The sequence below is a fragment of the Entelurus aequoreus genome, linkage group LG18, assembly GCF_033978785.1.
Source record: "Entelurus aequoreus isolate RoL-2023_Sb linkage group LG18, RoL_Eaeq_v1.1, whole genome shotgun sequence".
Classification (NCBI taxonomy): domain Eukaryota; kingdom Metazoa; phylum Chordata; class Actinopteri; order Syngnathiformes; family Syngnathidae; genus Entelurus; species Entelurus aequoreus.
This window is the reverse complement of record NC_084748.1, coordinates 48,030,517-48,048,016: the sequence shown is the minus strand read 5'-3', so window position 1 is coordinate 48,048,016 and position 17,500 is coordinate 48,030,517. Positions and strand designations below refer to the sequence as shown.

Genomic DNA, 17,500 nt, shown 5'->3' with positions numbered 1-17,500 from the left:
TTAAACAAATTGCAAAAGATTCACCAACACAGATGTCCAGAATACTGTGGAATTTTGTCGAAGAAAACAAGAGGTTTCTGTATCGGGTTCGATGGGGTCCAACCACTTCCGTGGATTTTGTGACGTCACGCGCATAAATCATATCCAAAGGAGTTTTTCAACCGGAAGTGTGGCGGGAATTTTAAAATGTCACTTTATAAGTTAACCCGGCCGTATTGGCATGTGTTGCAACGTTAAGATTTCATCATTGATATATAAACTATCAGACTGTGTGGTCGCTAGTAGTGGCTTTCAGTAGGCCTTTAAAGTCATTTTGATAGTAGGCTAATATAGACACATCATGGGTTGTCTTCATTATAACACTTATATAAGACTTTTAAAGTCATTTTGATAGTAGGCTTATAGAGGTTTTGCAGTCTTTGTGCTATGCCGCCATCTTGCCGGTCAACCGGTCAGCTCGTTCCTACGTGTTCGTACAGATTCAGTTGGATATCTGCGCTACATTTTCACCGATTTCATCCGAATTATGGCTGATTTGCTATCCAATGAAGTTGTACATTTGGATGAAGAGTCCAAGAAACGTTACCGAGAGAAGTTGAACCTTGTTGGCACAACGGATCCGTACCTTTTACCGAGAAGCATGCTAAAATCACCTGAGGATTTTGCAACAGCCGACCTGCCTGATCTCTCATATCCAGACATTTATAATGACCTCGTCGATTCACCATCTCCGTACACTGGAAAGGACCTTAAGGCATACAAGAGTCTGGATGCCTACAAGTATTTTACAGCAGGTTTTGTGCATGATGGGCTGATATGGCAGATTCCAAACAAGAATGGATTTCTTCTCATGACCAAGGTAAGGAAAAAAGCACACACAGAAGAGCCTACTGTCTGTTTACAAATCCGCGTGGCAGTAACAGTGTGATTGTGAAAAAACTACTGAAGTGATTCGAATGAAAACTCACATTGTTAAGCTGCCTTGCTGTCTTTCTAAAAATGCACCCAGCATTTTCAACAATCGTATTTGTATCATCCCATATTGTATTATTTCACATTTTGTGAAACAAATCAGGGGTGAATAGTTTGTTTACATACCTGATATGAAGTGTTCATTGCATATCCTTGTGTAAATCGTAGGTTTCCATCGTTCACGACAAATCGCCGCGATCCATTTATCGCGTTTTTTGATGTTTGCCGGGAATCTATAGAAGCTAAGATTTGGTTTATCGCCTCGTCTATTGCTACATCCAACAGCACGGCAGGTTTCCGGCATTTCCAAGCTCAAATAGCAGCAGATCTAACAAGAAAGCGTGTGTGAGTCGTTGACCGGCACTGAACTGGTGACCGGCAAGATGGCCGCCAAGCTAATGGGCGTGGCTGATGACGTCAGCTGCAAAGCCTCTATATAGACACTTATATCATTTGTTGCCTTCATTATAGGGGTGTAACGGTACACAAAAATGTCGGTTCGTTACGTACCTCGGTTTAGAGGTCACGGTTCGGTTCATTTTCGGTACAGTAAGAAAACAACAAAATATAAATTGTTTGGTTATTTATTTACCGAATATGTAAACAATGGCATAACATACATATTTGCCAGGGTTAATGTGGTCAACATATATAAAATAAAAACTAAATAAGATAAGGGTCAGAATGGTTTCTTAACAAAAACTTTCTACATATAAAGTGCTTTTTTTGATTGATTGATTGATTGATTGATTGAGACTTTTATTAGTAGATTGCACAGTACAGTACATATTCCGTACAATTGACCACTAAATGGTAACACCCCAATAAGTTTTTCAACTTGTTTAAGTCGGGGTCCACGTTAATCAACATTAAACTGCCTCAAGTTGTTGCTCAGATCAAATAAAATGACAAAACTTTTCTTCTACATATAAAAAGTGCAACATTAAACAGTTTCAAGTCAACTCAGCCTCAGATTAACTTTTCTCCCCCCCCCCCCCCCCAGCCTGGCTAACTTGGCAGTAAGAGGATATATGGGCTCATTGTTCTTCCACCATAGAAGTGGCTCAAAATCTAGTTTTTAATGCAATATGGTCTTAAATCTGCTGCTATAAAAACATTTGTTATTGCTTTAGCCCTGCCTGACTCGCCGAGGAGAGGCTGCTTGAATGCGGTGGTGACGCTTCAAATGGGTTAGCATGTTTGACGTGTTGTCAGAAGCAGCTGCTGAACAATGTCGGCAAACCTCCGTCCTCCGTTGTTGTATCGCGCAGCCAAAGTGTTCCCAAACGGGAGATCTTAACGAGGCAGGAGGGTCTTCCAGCTCTGGCTTTTACATGTTGTCCTAGCCCGGTCGCTGCTAGCATGCCGTGTGTTGTGCCTCGGTGTGCATTGTTTACACAACGCGCGCTACGCTACTCAATACGTCCGTGTGGAAACTCGTTCGGTACACCTTCGAACCGAACCAGAATCTCCGTACCGAAACGGTTCAATACAAATACACGTACCGTTACACACCTACTTCATTATAACACTTATATAAGACTTTTAAAGTCATTTTGATAGTAGGCTAATATAACTAATGATATAGAATGTGTTGCCTCCATTATAACACTTATATAAGACTTTTAAAGTCATTTTGATAGTAGGCTAATATAACTAATGATATAGAATGTGTTGCCTTCATTATAACACTTATAAGACTTTTAAAGTCATTTTGATAGTAGGCTAATATAACTAATGATATAGAATGTGTTGCCTTCATTATAACACTTATATAAGACTTTTACATTTTGGCGGCTCCAGACAAATTAGTTTTTTGTATTTTTGGTCCAATATGGCTCCTTCAACATTTTGGGTTGCCGACCCCTGATCGAGTTCGATACAACCGAGCCCGGAATTCTTCACACCCGTGGCAAATTTTGACAAGTTTTTCTTGATTGGAAATAACACCGGCATCACCCTGAAGATTGGGCCATGTACAAAATGTACGACTGTGAGAAGAATACTCATATACTCAATACTTGGGGACGGCGTGGCGGAGTTGGGAGAGTGGCCGTGCCAGCAACCTGAGGGTTCCTGGTTCAATCCCCACCTTCTACCAACCTAGTCACGTCCCACCATCAGTGTGTGAATGTGTGTGTGAATGGGTGATGTCAAAGCGCTATACGAGTATAACCCATTTACCAATACTCAGATTTGAATGAACTGACAAGTCAAAGTTTGACAAGGGTGTTGGTCATTCGGGGCGCCGCCTACACCACAATGGCAATTGTCCCAGAATGCATCTGTCACTTCAACACAGGCCGGGCAAAAAGACAAAGACTTTTTTGTCGTGTTTTTGGAAACCGTCGAGCTTCCTCTTCACTCGCAGGAGTTCATTGACGACGTCCCGGATCTCCCTCCAGCTGTTGGACGACAGGCTGGGAAACCTACGCTCCACGTGCGTCCTCAGGCTCCGCCTTAAGTTCTTGGGCAGAGCCTCCTTGCCCATGGCGCCGGTGTAGTTGACCCTCTTCACCCAGCCGCAGTACACATCGTAGGGGACGAGGTATCGGAATATGTACGAGGCGTAACGCTCGGGCCGGTGACCGTCCGGGGTTCTCTTGGAGTTTTGGTAGAGCACTTTCTCCAAGGCGTCCGGGATGGAACGCAGTTTAATGTCCGCCTTGCATTTTCCCTCACTGTACTCGCTCATATGGCTCGCCAAGGTCTTGACGCGCGTCACTTCTTTCTCCTTTTTCTTCTTGGGCTCTTCTTTTTTCTTCTTCTTCTTCTCGTCAAAGCACACGGGGGTCTTCCCGCCGGAGGGCGCCACTTCCTTCCTGGGACCTTGGGGCCGCGGCGCTATAGTCTGCCAAGGGAGCCCGCTGTTGGGAGGAGAGGTGCAGTTGTAACTACACTCTGCACGGCCTGAAGAAAGGCTCAGCCTTGGTTTTGTAGAACGTCACAAGACTCGGGACCAGGAGGCGGACTTTGCCGGTATGCAACACAGACAGTATCGTCTGGGAGAAATCGACTTGGTTTTAGGTTTAAGGTGATCCTGGCCAAGCGAAGGTGAGCAACATAAAATGATAGCGATGTTGTGTTTTAGTGAGTTAGTCAAAATGGCGATAGCAACCAGGGACAACCCCATTGTGAACATGAAGTACTGGCTTTAGTCCGGTATTGTCACGTTCGTACAAGGGCCAAAGTACATGTGTTGTATTATTTATTAATAACAGGTGTGCTGATATTGATGAAATGAGCCGACTGAGCGTGATGGAAAAGGGTCTTTGCCCCTCACGCCAATGAGAGGAAGAGGTGACCTGGGTCAAGACACAAGGAGGTGTGGACGCACTCACCGGGAAATTTGAGGGGCGGTTGCGAGTGACGTCTTGGCGGCCGAGACGGCGGCAGAAGCGGCGGCGGCGGCAGAAGCACTGGCGGCGGCGGCAGCGGCGGCAGCAAGCGCCTACGGAAAAGGAGACATTGTCAGAAAGAATACTTAGCCGACAGATGCTAATATTCCTGATAGCAAACGTCTCACCTCTTGTTTCCTTTTGTTCTCTGATGCCTGATTAGCCTCGCCAAACTTTTTGGACAGTCGGGCTATCTTGGCCTGAGGGATGAGCAGAAAAGGTTATCATTTTGAGCACAGGTGCCAAACTCAAGACCCGGGGCCCAGGTTTGGGCCGCCACATTAGCCTGGAAATAATGTGCGTCAATAATGTACCGTATTTTCCGGACTATAAGGCGCACTTAAAATCCTTTCATTTTCTCAAAATTCGACAGTGCGCATTATAACCCGCTGCGCCTAATGCAGTGTTTTTCAACCACGAGTGTGCCGTGAGATACAGTCTGGTGTGCCGTGGGAGATGAGCTAATTTCACCTATTTGGTTAAAAATATGTTTTGCAAAGCAGTACTTATAGTCTGCAAATGATGTGTTGTTGTCGAGTGTCGGTGCTGTCTAGAGCTCGGCAGAGTAACCGTGTAATACTCTTCCATATCAGTAGGTGGCAGCAGGTAGCTAATTGCTTTGTAGATGTCGGAAACAGCGGGAGGCAGGGTGCAGGTAAAAAAGGAACCAATGCTTAAACCAAAAACAAACAAAAAAGTGAGTGCCCCTAAGAAAAGGCATTGAAGCTTAGGGAAGGCTATGCGGAACGAAACTAAAACTGAACTGGCTACAAAGTAAACAAAAACAGAATGCTGGACGACAGCAAAGACTTACTGTGGAGCAAAGACGGCGTCCACAAAGATCTTTACAGTAAAACATCATAAAATCTACAGTTGATCTTAGGGTAAAAAGAAAAGAAGCTCAGATGCCAGAATGTTACCGTTAAAAAAAGCATTTTTCTATTTATATAAAAAACCAGTACATTTTACAGTAAAATTCTGGCAACTGAGCTGCCAGTTTTTTACTATAAAAATGGCGGTACAGTTTTGATCTTTACAGTAATTCACCGTAAAATCTACAGTTGTTTTACGGAAAAGAAAAAAAAGGCAGCTCAGATGCCAGTATTTTACTGTCAAAGAGCATTTTGCCATTTACATAAAAAAAACAGTACATTTCACAGTAAAATCCTGGGAAATTAGCTGCCATTTTTTTACCAAAACAAAACAGTGGCGCTGTTTTTCCATTTACATGCTGTAAAAACCACTTTATAAAACGGTGCGGCTAATTTATGGATTTTTCTTCGCTGACGACCATAGTAAAGAAAAAACAAGCAAAAAAAATAAAAAATTGCTTGACAATGTATTGGCCGACAAATGTTTGTTAATAAACAATATTATTGCCATTATATTTTGGCAATAATAATGGGTAATGAGAAAAAAACAGTGCCACTGTTTTTTGACGATGAAATTCTGGGCTGCCAGTTTTTCACTGTAAAAACTGTGGTACAGTTTTGATCTTTACAGTAATACATCGTAAAATCTACAGTTGATCTTAGGGTAAAAAGAAAAGCAGCTCAGATGCCAGAATATTACCGTAAAAATGTACTGTTTTTCTATTTACATAAAAAAACGGTACATTTTACAGTAAAATCCTGGCAACTGAGCTGCCAGTTTTTTACTGTAAAAATTGTGCTGCAGTTTTTATCTTTACAGTAATTCACCGTAAAATCTAGTTGCTTTACGGAAAGACAAAAAAGGCAGCTCAGATGCCAGAATTTTACTGTCAAAAAGCATTTTTACATTTACATTAAAAAAAACAGTACATTTCACAGTAAAATCCTGGGAAATTAGCTGCCAGTTTTTTACCAAGACAAAACAGTCATTTAAAGTAATATGCTGTAAAAACCACTGTAGGTTTTACAGTAAAATATTCGCAACTGAGCTGCCAGGTTTTTTTTATCGTACAATCTACAGATTTTTCTTTTTAATTGTACGTAAAAAAAAAAAAAAAGTGCATAAGAACTTGTGCAATAATCTCATTCACTGTGAGAAGCGGCCCTCTGAGGTCAAACATAACGGCGATGTGGCCCCCAAAGAAAGCACCACAGTACAGATATGAACTGTACGAATGTAGTCTTCAACGTACCTGTAGAGAGTGGATGGCCGTCTGGTGTTTAGTGGCACAGTCCATCTTGTCAACTCTGCCCTTCAGTTCCTGGAAATTCTTCTCATAAATGGACATCTCGATGACCCTCAACCGTTCCTCCACCAATTGCTGGACAATCTGGGGAACAAAAAGTTTTATATATTGATATTGATGCACTTATATTTGATACTGCTATGCAAAAACAACCTTTCATGTTGGGGTAATAATAATAATAATAATACCAGATTGTATTTGGAGAGGCTATGCAGAACGAAACTAAAACTGAACTGGCTGCAAAGTAAACAAAAACAGAATGCTGGACGATAGCAAAGACTTACTGTGGAGCAAAGACGGCGTCCACGATGTACATCCCAACATGACATGACAATCAACAATGTCCCCACAAAGAAGGATGAAAACAACTGAAATATTCTTGATTGCTAAAACAAAGTATATGCGGGAAATATCGCTCAAAGGAAGACATGAAACTGCTACAGGAAAATACCAAAAAAAAAAGAAAAAGCCACCAAAATAAGAGCGCAAGACAAGAATTAAAACACTACACACAGACTCCAAATAAGTCAGGGTGTGATGTGACAGGTGGTGACAGTACACCTACTTTGAGACAAGAGCTATAGTGATGCATGCTTGATTATGCTTTAAAGTCATATCCAACAATTGCGACAACGACTTTTTACTGTCAGCAGAGTTTCGTTTTTTAATGATGTCTGCTGGTGGTGTGCCTCCGCATTTTTTCAACGCAAAAAATGTGCCTTGGCTCAAAAAAGGTTGAAAAACACTGATCTAAATTGACCACTTTTAGGTCCGTTTCAACGCTGTTAGCGATAGCTTGATGTAACGTGGCACGCTGCTTCTGATGTGGTTTTATGTCGACAACAAGACAGCGTCATAAGTGCAGGAAATAACGTTTTACTGGTGAAAGCAACAAGCAGTGCCGTGCTAAAATGAACGTGACATCAAACGTGAAGTGGCAACATCACACTGTGACACAGCAGACAACATACGTACACAATGGGAATAAGGAAAAACAAAACAATGAAGTGACAAACTTTCCATCCAAACAATACACCGTTTGTTGACGAGAAGACATGACAGCCATCGAAGTACATTCAATCTCTTTACCAAGCAGAAGTAACACAATCCGGCGAAATGTTTCAAAAGAGCTGGCGTCACACTGCTGCTGCTAACTGCTATGCTAACAAAAACATGAAAGTGAAATCACAGAAATTGTAAATTCTCAGGAAAACAAGAAGTCAACAGACTGCTGTGACTTGGACTTTTCTCTGATCAAGGAAATTGTTGATTTTATAGCTGTTCCCTTCACTTATGTATGTAATATTTCTTTTATAAAAGGCGTTTTCCCAAATAAAATGAAAACGGCAAAAGTTATTCCCATCTTCAAAAGTGGAGATAAGCATCAGTTCACCAACTATAGGCCTATTTCTATACTCTCACAATTTTCAAAAATCCTTGAAAAATTATTTGTGTCAAGATTAGACAGTTTTATTGATAAGCATCCCTTGCTAAGTGAACACCAATACGGTTTTCCACCAAACAGGTCCTCTTCCATGGCAGTGATGGAACTAGTTGAGAAGGTAACCACTGCAATTGGTAAGGGGGAGTTTGTTGTTGGCGTTTTTATTGACCTGAGCAAGGCCTTTGACACCATCCATCATACATTGCTTTTAAACAAAATGCAGAGGTATGGTGTCAGAGGTCTTGCTCATGATTGGTTGAAGAGTTATCTTGGTGGCAGAGAACAGTACATGCATATGAATAATGTAGATTCAGATAAAAAGATTATAACACATGGCGTACCCCAAGGTTCTGTACTGGGACCAAAATTGTTTTTATTGTACATTAATGATATCTGTAAAATCTTTAAAAAACTCAAATGTATTCTCTTTGCTGATGATACAAGTCTGTACTGTTCTGGGCAAGACCTTGGCCATCTCTTAGGGACTGTAGAGAGTGAACTCCACATACTAAAGCAATGGTTTGATGCCAATAAACTATCAATCAACCTAAATAAAACAAAATATATAATTTTTGGAAATAGGAAAAATAACAAACAGTGTCATATAAGAATTGATGATATGGAGATAGAAAGGGTGTATTCAACAACATTTTTGAGAATCCATATAGATGATAAATTAAATTGGAAACTGCACATAAATATACTTAAGACAAAGATGGCAAAAAATATTGCTATGTTACATAAAATCAAAAACTCCGTAAATCAAAAGGCTCTTATCATGTTATATAATTCTTTTGTACTCCCTTATCTTAATTATTGTGTCGAAATCTGGGGTAACAATTACAAAACAAACATTAAATCTGTATTCTTACTTCAAAAGAAAGCGATTAGAATTGTAAATTATGCAGATTATCATGACCATACCAATGCTCTGTTTATTAAATTAAAAACATTAAAACTGCACGATCTTGTTGACCTCAACACTGCTATTGTGACGTACAAAGCTCATAACCACATGCTGCCTGGGTGTCTACAGGAGAGGTTTAAACCCAGAGAGAATCCCTATGACCTCAGAGGTTCAGCTGTCTTCCAGAAAGCTAAGATAAGAACAAGCTTAAAAAGTAGATGTGTTTCGGTCAGGGGGGTTCAACTGTGGAACAGCTTGGATTATTCCTTAAAATGTTCCAGTTCTATTCACACATTTAAAAAACACTTTAAGACTAATGTCTTGAAAAAATATATCACTCTTGAATCAACACAGTAGTTAATACTATGATCAATGTTAATTCAAATACTAAATGTGGGTTATAAATAATAATGGAAGTACAATTGTTTGTGTATAGTATATAAATTGGTACAGAGGTTTAACATGTCTACAAGGATATTTTACATGCCTTTACTGTGTATATAATTGAATTGTGTTTATGTTATGTATAATGTGTATTTATAATATGTTGTACAATGGACATTTAATAATTTTCGGAAGTTTATTTTGTACTTGACATTGTTTATAGGGTTAGGCGCAATAAGTGTTCAACTTCAGCCTAAACCCTTTCGGTCTGCAACATTTTCATTTTCAATTTATGAATGTACAACTGTTTGTTTATTTTGTTGACGATTGACCGAAGAATAATAAACTTGAAAACAGCTCAGTTGGAACCCTGGATGACGTCACTTGGCAACAGGCTCCGCCTTTTAAAAACACAGACAGACACACTGTCCTCTATACCACTGTTTTTCAACCACTGTGCCGCGGCACACTAGTGTGCCGTGAGATATTGTCTGGTGTGCCGTGGGAAATTATGCAACTCAACCTAATTGGTCCAAAAAATATTTTTTGCAAATCTATTATAATCTGCAAATAATGTGCCGTTGCTTAGTGTCTGTGCTGTGTAAAGCTCAGCAGGGCAACAACGTAATACTCCATGTCAGTAGGTGGCAGCAGGTAGTTAATTGCTTTGTAAAAGTCGGAATGTGTCGGGTGAGACGAGGATGGTTGGTTGTGATCCCAATATGCAGACCACAGCGGGAGGCAGCGTGCAGGTAAAAAGGTATGTAATGCTTAAACCCAAAATGAACAAAAGGGAAAGGAAAAGGCAATGGCTATGCAAAACAAAAAGTAAAACTGAACTGGCTACAAAGTAAACAGAAACAAAATGCTGGACGACAGCAAAAACTTACGGCGTCCACAAAGTACATCTGTACATGACATGACAATCAACAATGTCCACACAAAGAAGCATAGCAACAATGTAAATAGCCTTACACCGAGCAGGTGCGCGGAAAAGCGCTCAAAGGAAGACATGAAACTGCTACAGGAAAACAACAAAACAGGAAGGGCCACTAAAATAACACCGCAAGACAAGAACTAAAGCACAACACGCAGGAAAACACCAACAAACTCAAAATAAGGCACGACGACCTGGTGGAGTTTCATTTTTTTATGTTTTCTGCTGGTGGTGTGCCTCCGGATTTTTTAATGAAAAAAATGTGCCTTGCCTCAAAAAAGGTTGAAAAACACTGCTCTATACTGCAAAAGCCAGATATCGGAAGTTTTTTTTAAGTAACGTATTAATTACTTACCCTAGAAGTCAATTATATTTATTTAAAAGTAATCCCGTTAGTGATTCAATTACTTTTTTGGTACAGTAACTAGGGATGATGTTTGATAAGGAATTATCGAGTTCGAGCCCATTATCGAATCCTCTTATTGAACCGATTCCTTATCGATTCTCTTATCGAGTCCAGATAGGTTGTTGTGTATGGAAAAAAACACAATATTTGGTTTAACAAAAGCTCACTTTTATTTTATAAGAAAAAAATAAAATAAAATAAATATTGACTGTTACCCCCCTAAAAAAATAAAATAAATAAATATTGACTGTTGTTACCCAAAGTATATTAAGTGGGATTTTTCAGAAAAACAAATATTTACAGTAACACAAAAACAACCTGTCTCTGTGATCACTATAGGTGAATAGCCATGTGCCTTCAGGCGTTTTTTCCGGTCCATTATTTTTGCTGCTTCTGTGACATCACAGGAAATGACATAGCCCAGTCTAATGACTGAGCTACGTCATTTCCTGTGATTTCCCACAGGGCATTTCTTGTGGGACGGGATTCGTTCCCAGGGATTCGAATAAAGAACCAACTCTTTTTCTTTACTATAGTGGCCTCGATAATGGGAACCGGTTCTCAACAAAGGGATTCGAGTCCATGGAATCGGTTCTTTTCTTATCGAACGGTTCTTTTCTTATCGAACAACCGGGAGAACCGGTTTCGAACATCATCCCTAACAGTAACAAGTAACTATAATTAATTACTTTTCTAAAGTAATTTTCAGTAGACAGGACACGACTGAGACCTACGAGAACTGGAGCCTTGTTTACTTTTGTAAACACTGCAGCGTGTGTGACGTCATGTCCGCATGCGGGTCGGACTGCGTTCACATTGGACGGCGCATTTTTTTTGGTGATGTGAACGATTACATGAAAAGATTGGATTTGACAAAATAATCTATATTGCACATCCTAACTTGCAGCTAAGCAAAGGAGTGCGCTCAGTTGTTTAAAATTAATCACCAATCCTTACAAAAATAATCAATTAAAAAACAAAGTGTGGGGACGGGCAAAACACTGGAAAATATTTAAAACATCCTTGTCCAATAAAAAGTTCTCCAAAATGGGGAAATACAACAACTTTTCTAAGTTTATAAATGTGTTGACACAAGTGAAAATAATTAGGACCTTTGCAAAAGTGATGCTAACCTTCTCCAGCTTGTGGTGACTGCCGGCTTTGGCCGTTATTTTCAGTTCCAGTTCAGCCTCCAACTCTCCTCGTTCCACCTTCGGTCTCTTCCCCTCTCTTTTCACAGCCTGCCCGTCGTTGTCGAAGCCCTCTGATAAAGTCCGCTTGAGTCCGGAAGAAGAATTACTCTCGTGCGACACTGTCGAAAAGACAAAATATTTCCATGAACGTGACATTCGTTACCACAACATACTGGATCTCTCTTCTCAGACTCACGCGTTCCATTGTTAAAAATCTACTAAGATTACATTTCCAATAGGAATACTGTAACTTAGCATATTTACTATGATAAAATAGCATTTGCTCAGTCAAATACAAAAAGTGTGTAATCATAAGAACATGACTGTGATGAACAACACATTAGCAAAAAGAAAAGTATCACCAAATAGTGAATATAATGATTGGTAAAACTCAACGTAAAAGTGGGTCAAATTATTTACCAGAACTGGAACGGGCCTAATAATAAATATAAACAGTTAAACTATTTGTACCAATAATATTCTGTATACAGTACAGGCCAAAAGTTTGGACACACTTTCTCCTCATTCATTATTATTCTGTGACTGTAAATTGTTTGCTTGTTGATGCTTTTATTTGTTTCTCTATTGTGTAGTTACAATTATATACTTTTACTTGGAATTGTATTGAGTTTGTGGACCCCAGGAAGACTAGTGGGTTGTTGTGGCAACCAGCTAATGAGGATCCTTAATAAAAAAATCAAATCAAATCAATGTGTTTTCTTTATTTTCATGACTATTTACATTGTAGATTGTCACATCAAAACTATGAATGAACACATGTGGAGTTATGTACTTAACAAAAACAGGTGAAATAACTGAAAACACGCTTTATATTCTAGTTCCTTCAAAATAGCCACCCTTTGCTCTGATTACTGCTTTGCACACTCTTGGCATTCTCTCCATGAGCTTCAAGAGGTAGTCACCTGAAATGGTTTTCACTTCACAGGTGTGCCTTATCAGGGTTGAATAGTGGAATGGCTTGCTTTATCAATGGGGTTGGGACCATCAGTTGTGTTGTGAATGAGAATGTGTGTCCAAACTTTTGGCCTGTATATATATATATATATATATATATATATATATATATATATATATATACACACTACCGTTCAAAAGTTTGGGGTCACATTGAAATGTCCTTATTTTTGAAGGAAAAGCACTGTACTTTTCATAGAAGATAACTTTAAACTAGTCTTAACTTTAAAGAAATACACTCTATACATTGCTAATGTGGTAAATGACTATTCTAGCTGCAAATGTCTGCTTTTTGGTGCAATATCTACATAGGTGCATAGAGGCCCATTTCCAGCAACTATCACTCCAGTGTTCTAATGGTACAATGTGTTTGCTCATTGGCTCAGAAGGCTAATTGATGCTCTGTACAGAGGATGTCGTTGTGGCTTGTACAGCCCTTTGAGACACTTGTGATTTAGGGCTATATAAATAAACATTGATTGATTGATTGTTTGATTGATTAGAAAACCCTTGTGCAATCATGTTCACACATCTGAAAACAGTTTAGCTCGTTACAGAAGCTACAAAACTGACCTTCCTTTGAGCAGATTGAGTTTCTGGAGCATCACATTTGTGGGGTCAATTAAACGCTCAAAATGGCCAGAAAAAGAGAACTTTCATCTGAAACTCGACAGTCTATTCTTGTGACCCCAAACTTTTGAACGGTAGTGTATGTATATATATATATATATATATATATATATATATATATATATATATATATATATATATATATATATATATATATATATATATATATATATATATATATATATATATATATATACACAGGACTGTCTCAGAAAATTTGAATATTGTGATAAAATTCTTTATTTTCTGTAATGCAACTAAAAACATGGAAATGTCATACATTCTGGATTCATTACACATCAACTGAAATATTGCAAGCCTTTTATTATTTTAATATTGGTGATTATGGCATACAGCTTAAGAAAACGCAAAAATCCTATCTCAAAAAATTACAATATTTCCTCAGACCAAGTAAAAAAAAAGGATTTATAACAGCAAAACAAAATCAAACATTTGAAAATGTCAATGAATGCACTCAGTACTTGGTTGGGAATCCTTTTGCACGGATTACTGCATCAATGCGGCGTGGCATGGAGGCAATCAGCCTGTGGCATTGCTGAGGTGTTATGGATGTCCAGGATGCTTCAATGGCGGCCTTTAGCTCATTTGCATTATTGGGTCTGGTGTCTTTCAGCTTCTTCTTCACAATACCCCACAAATTCTCTATGGGGTTCAGGTCAGGGGAGTTGGCAGGCCAATCGAGGACAGTAATGCCATGGTCAGTACACCAGTTACTGCTGGTTTTGGCACTGTGGGCAGGTGCCAGATCATGCTGGAAAATGAAATCATCATCTCCATAGAGCTTTTCAACAGATGGAAACATGTAGTGCTCTAAAATCTCTAGAAGTGTCTGACTTGGGCTATGGAAAAGAAGCACTGAACAGTTGCAGAGTGGTCCAGAGTCCTGTTTTCAGACCAAAGCAAGTTTTGTATTTCATTTGGAAGTCAAGGCGCTAGAGTCTGGAGGAAGGCTGGAGAGGAGCAAAATCCAAGTTGCTTGAAATCCAGTGTGAAGTTCCCACAGTCAGCAGTGGTTTGGGGAGCCATGTCAGCTGCTGGTGTTGGTCCACTGTGTTTCATCAAGTCCAGAGTCAATGCAGCTGTGTACCAAGAGATTTTAAAGCACTCCATGCTTCCATCTGTTGAAAAGCTCTGTGGAGATGATGATTTCATTTTCCAGCATGATCCAGCAGTGCCAAAACCACCAGTAACTGGTGTACTGACCATGGCTTTACTGTCCTCGATTGGCCTGCCAACTCCCCTGACCTGAACCCCACAGAGAATTTGTGGGGTATTGTGAAGAAGAAGCTGAAAGACACCAGACCCAATACTGCAAATGAGCTAAAGGCCGCTATTGAAGCATCCTGGGCATCCATAACACCTCAGCAATGCCACAGGCTGATTGCCTCCATGCCACGCCGCATTGATGCAGTAATCCGTGCAAAAGGATTCCCAACCAAGTACTGAGTGCATTCATTGACATTTTCAAATGTTTGATTTTGTTTTGCTGTTATAAATCCTTTTTTTTTTACTTGGTCTGAGGAAATATTCTAATTTTTTTAGATAGGATTTTTGAGTTTTCTTGAGCTGTATGCCATAATCAGCAATATTAAAATAATAAAAGGCTTGCAATATTTCAGTTGATGTGTAATGAATCCAGAATGTATGACATTTTTGGGTTTTTTAATTGCATTACAGAAAATAAAGAACTTTATCACAATATTCTAATTTTCTGAGACAGTCCTGTATATATAATATGGTATAAATCAGGGGTCACCAACCTTTTTGAAACCAAGAGCTACTTCTTGGGTACTGATTAATGCGAAGGGCTACCACTTTGATACACACTTAAATAAATTGCCAGAAATAACCAATTTGCTCAATTTACCTTTAACTCTATGTTATTATTAATAATTAAATTTATCATTGTGGAAACACTGATCATCTTAATGATTTCTCACAATAAATATATATAGAAACAGATAAATATCAATATGCAACACTTTATTTTTATATTTTCTCTAAGTGCACATTTTTCAAATTGAACATTTTCAAATGATCACTTCTAAGACAGTCTTGTGAAATCTCAATATCCCATTTTAACTAGCTAGCCACTAACATTTTTTAACAAATCATGAATTACTTTGCACCATGTTTGTACAAATAACTCATGTAAAATATAAAAGTAAACTCTCAAATTTTTAAATAAATCATGTCACACTTTGAACTGGACACCAAATCTGTTATCTGTTTCTTTGTCAGTTAGTGAAGACCAAGTCTTTAAAATATTTTCTTGGATTTTCACATTCTATTTGAGTTTTGTCACTCTTAGAATTAAAAATGTCGAGCAAAGCGAGACCAGCTTGCTAGTAAATAAATAACATTTTAAAAATAGAGGCATTTCATTGGTAAGTGCTGCTATTTGAGCTATTTTTAGAACAGGCCAGCGGGCTACTCATCTGGTCCTTACGGGCTACCTGGTGCCCGCGGGCACCGCGTTGGTGACCCCTGGTATAAATGGTCTGTATTATGATGCAATGTCCTCTCTGTAAAGAACAGTTTGTTGTCATCATACGGAGCAAGTTTCAACATAATCGACTATTACGTGGAATTTCCATCTGATTGATGAAATTGCGGCAGTTTTAAAACAGCTGTGGTGAATGTTTGGTTATTTGTGGCTTATTTGTTTCCAATAGCATTGCATCTGCTGTGATTTTATGATACTACTTCTTTATAGCCTTGACCCCAAAAAATATGTATTTGCACACAAAACGGTGCATAGTTCGGAAAACTGTTTTATGACCACACATAAGCTCTTTTTCAACCGCAGGAATGTTCCCATTCACCAAGGTAAATAAAGTGTGTCAGGTACAAAACTTTACCTTACTAGCCTATATAAATCAACCATTTATAAAAAAGTGTGTTTCCACCAAAAACTACCCAGGTAGATTTAGTTCTTCAGGAACTTTTTGGGGTTCCTGCCAGACAGGTGGGACTTTTGGAAGGTTCCTGGAACATTAATGGGGGCGGGCTGTGCTGTCGATTGCTGATTGGTTGAACACAGTCGGGGGGCGTTCCTAAAAATTATTGTTTCAAACACACAAGCACCATATACAGAATGCAAAGACGACTTGTTTATTTCTTATTTTTTGTGTATTTTTTGTGATGCGTTTTTTTAATTAATGAGCAAAATATGTAATATTAAATGTTATGCATGTGCCCGTTACTACATGACATATATACTTACATCATGTATATATTACATGCTATTATGAATGTTACTACATGACATATATACTTACATCATGTATATATTACATGTTATTATGAATGTTACTACATGACATATATACTTACATCATGTATATATTACATGTTATTATGAATGTTACTACATGACATATATACTTACATCATGTATATATTACATGTTATTATGAATGTTAATACATGACATATATACTTACATCATGTATATATTACATGTTATTATGAATGTTACTACATGACATATATACTTACATCATGTATATATTACATGTTATTATGAATGTTACTACATGACATATATACTTACATCATGTATATATTACATGTTATTATGAATGTTACTACATGACATATATACTTACATCATGTATATATTACATGTTATTATGAATGTTACTACATGACATATATACTTACATCATGTATATATTACATGTTATTATGAATGTTAATACATGACATATATACTTACATCATGTATATATTACATGTTATTATGAATGTTACTACATGACATATATACTTACATCATGTATATATTACATGTTATTATGAATGTTACTACATGACATATATACTTACATCATGTATATATTACATGTTATTATGAATGTTACTACATGACATATATACTTACATCATGTATATATTACATATTAGGAATGTTACTACATTACATATATGCTTACATCATGTATATATTACATATTATTATAAATGTTACTACATGTCATATATACTTACATCATGGATATATTACATGTTATTATGAATGTTACTACATTACATATATACTTACATCATG

The 17,500-nt window shown here is 38.1% G+C and overlaps 1 protein-coding gene across 3 annotated transcripts in view; it reads right to left on the bottom strand.

Annotated features, from left to right (window-relative positions):
- The window catches only part of LOC133634211 (activating transcription factor 7-interacting protein 1-like), an 88,656-nt gene that overhangs the window by 14,546 nt on the left and 56,610 nt on the right, over nucleotides 1–17,500 (bottom strand). For all 3 annotated transcript variants that reach the window (XM_062027299.1, XM_062027300.1, XM_062027301.1), the window contains exons 4-7: nucleotides 11,761–11,939; nucleotides 6,496–6,633; nucleotides 4,499–4,570; nucleotides 4,314–4,423 (exon numbers count right to left, since the gene is read on the bottom strand). In XM_062027299.1, coding sequence (XP_061883283.1) covers nucleotides 4,314–4,423; nucleotides 4,499–4,570; nucleotides 6,496–6,633; nucleotides 11,761–11,939 — 499 coding nt within the window. The remainder of the gene's footprint in view (nucleotides 1–4,313; nucleotides 4,424–4,498; nucleotides 4,571–6,495; nucleotides 6,634–11,760; nucleotides 11,940–17,500) is intronic.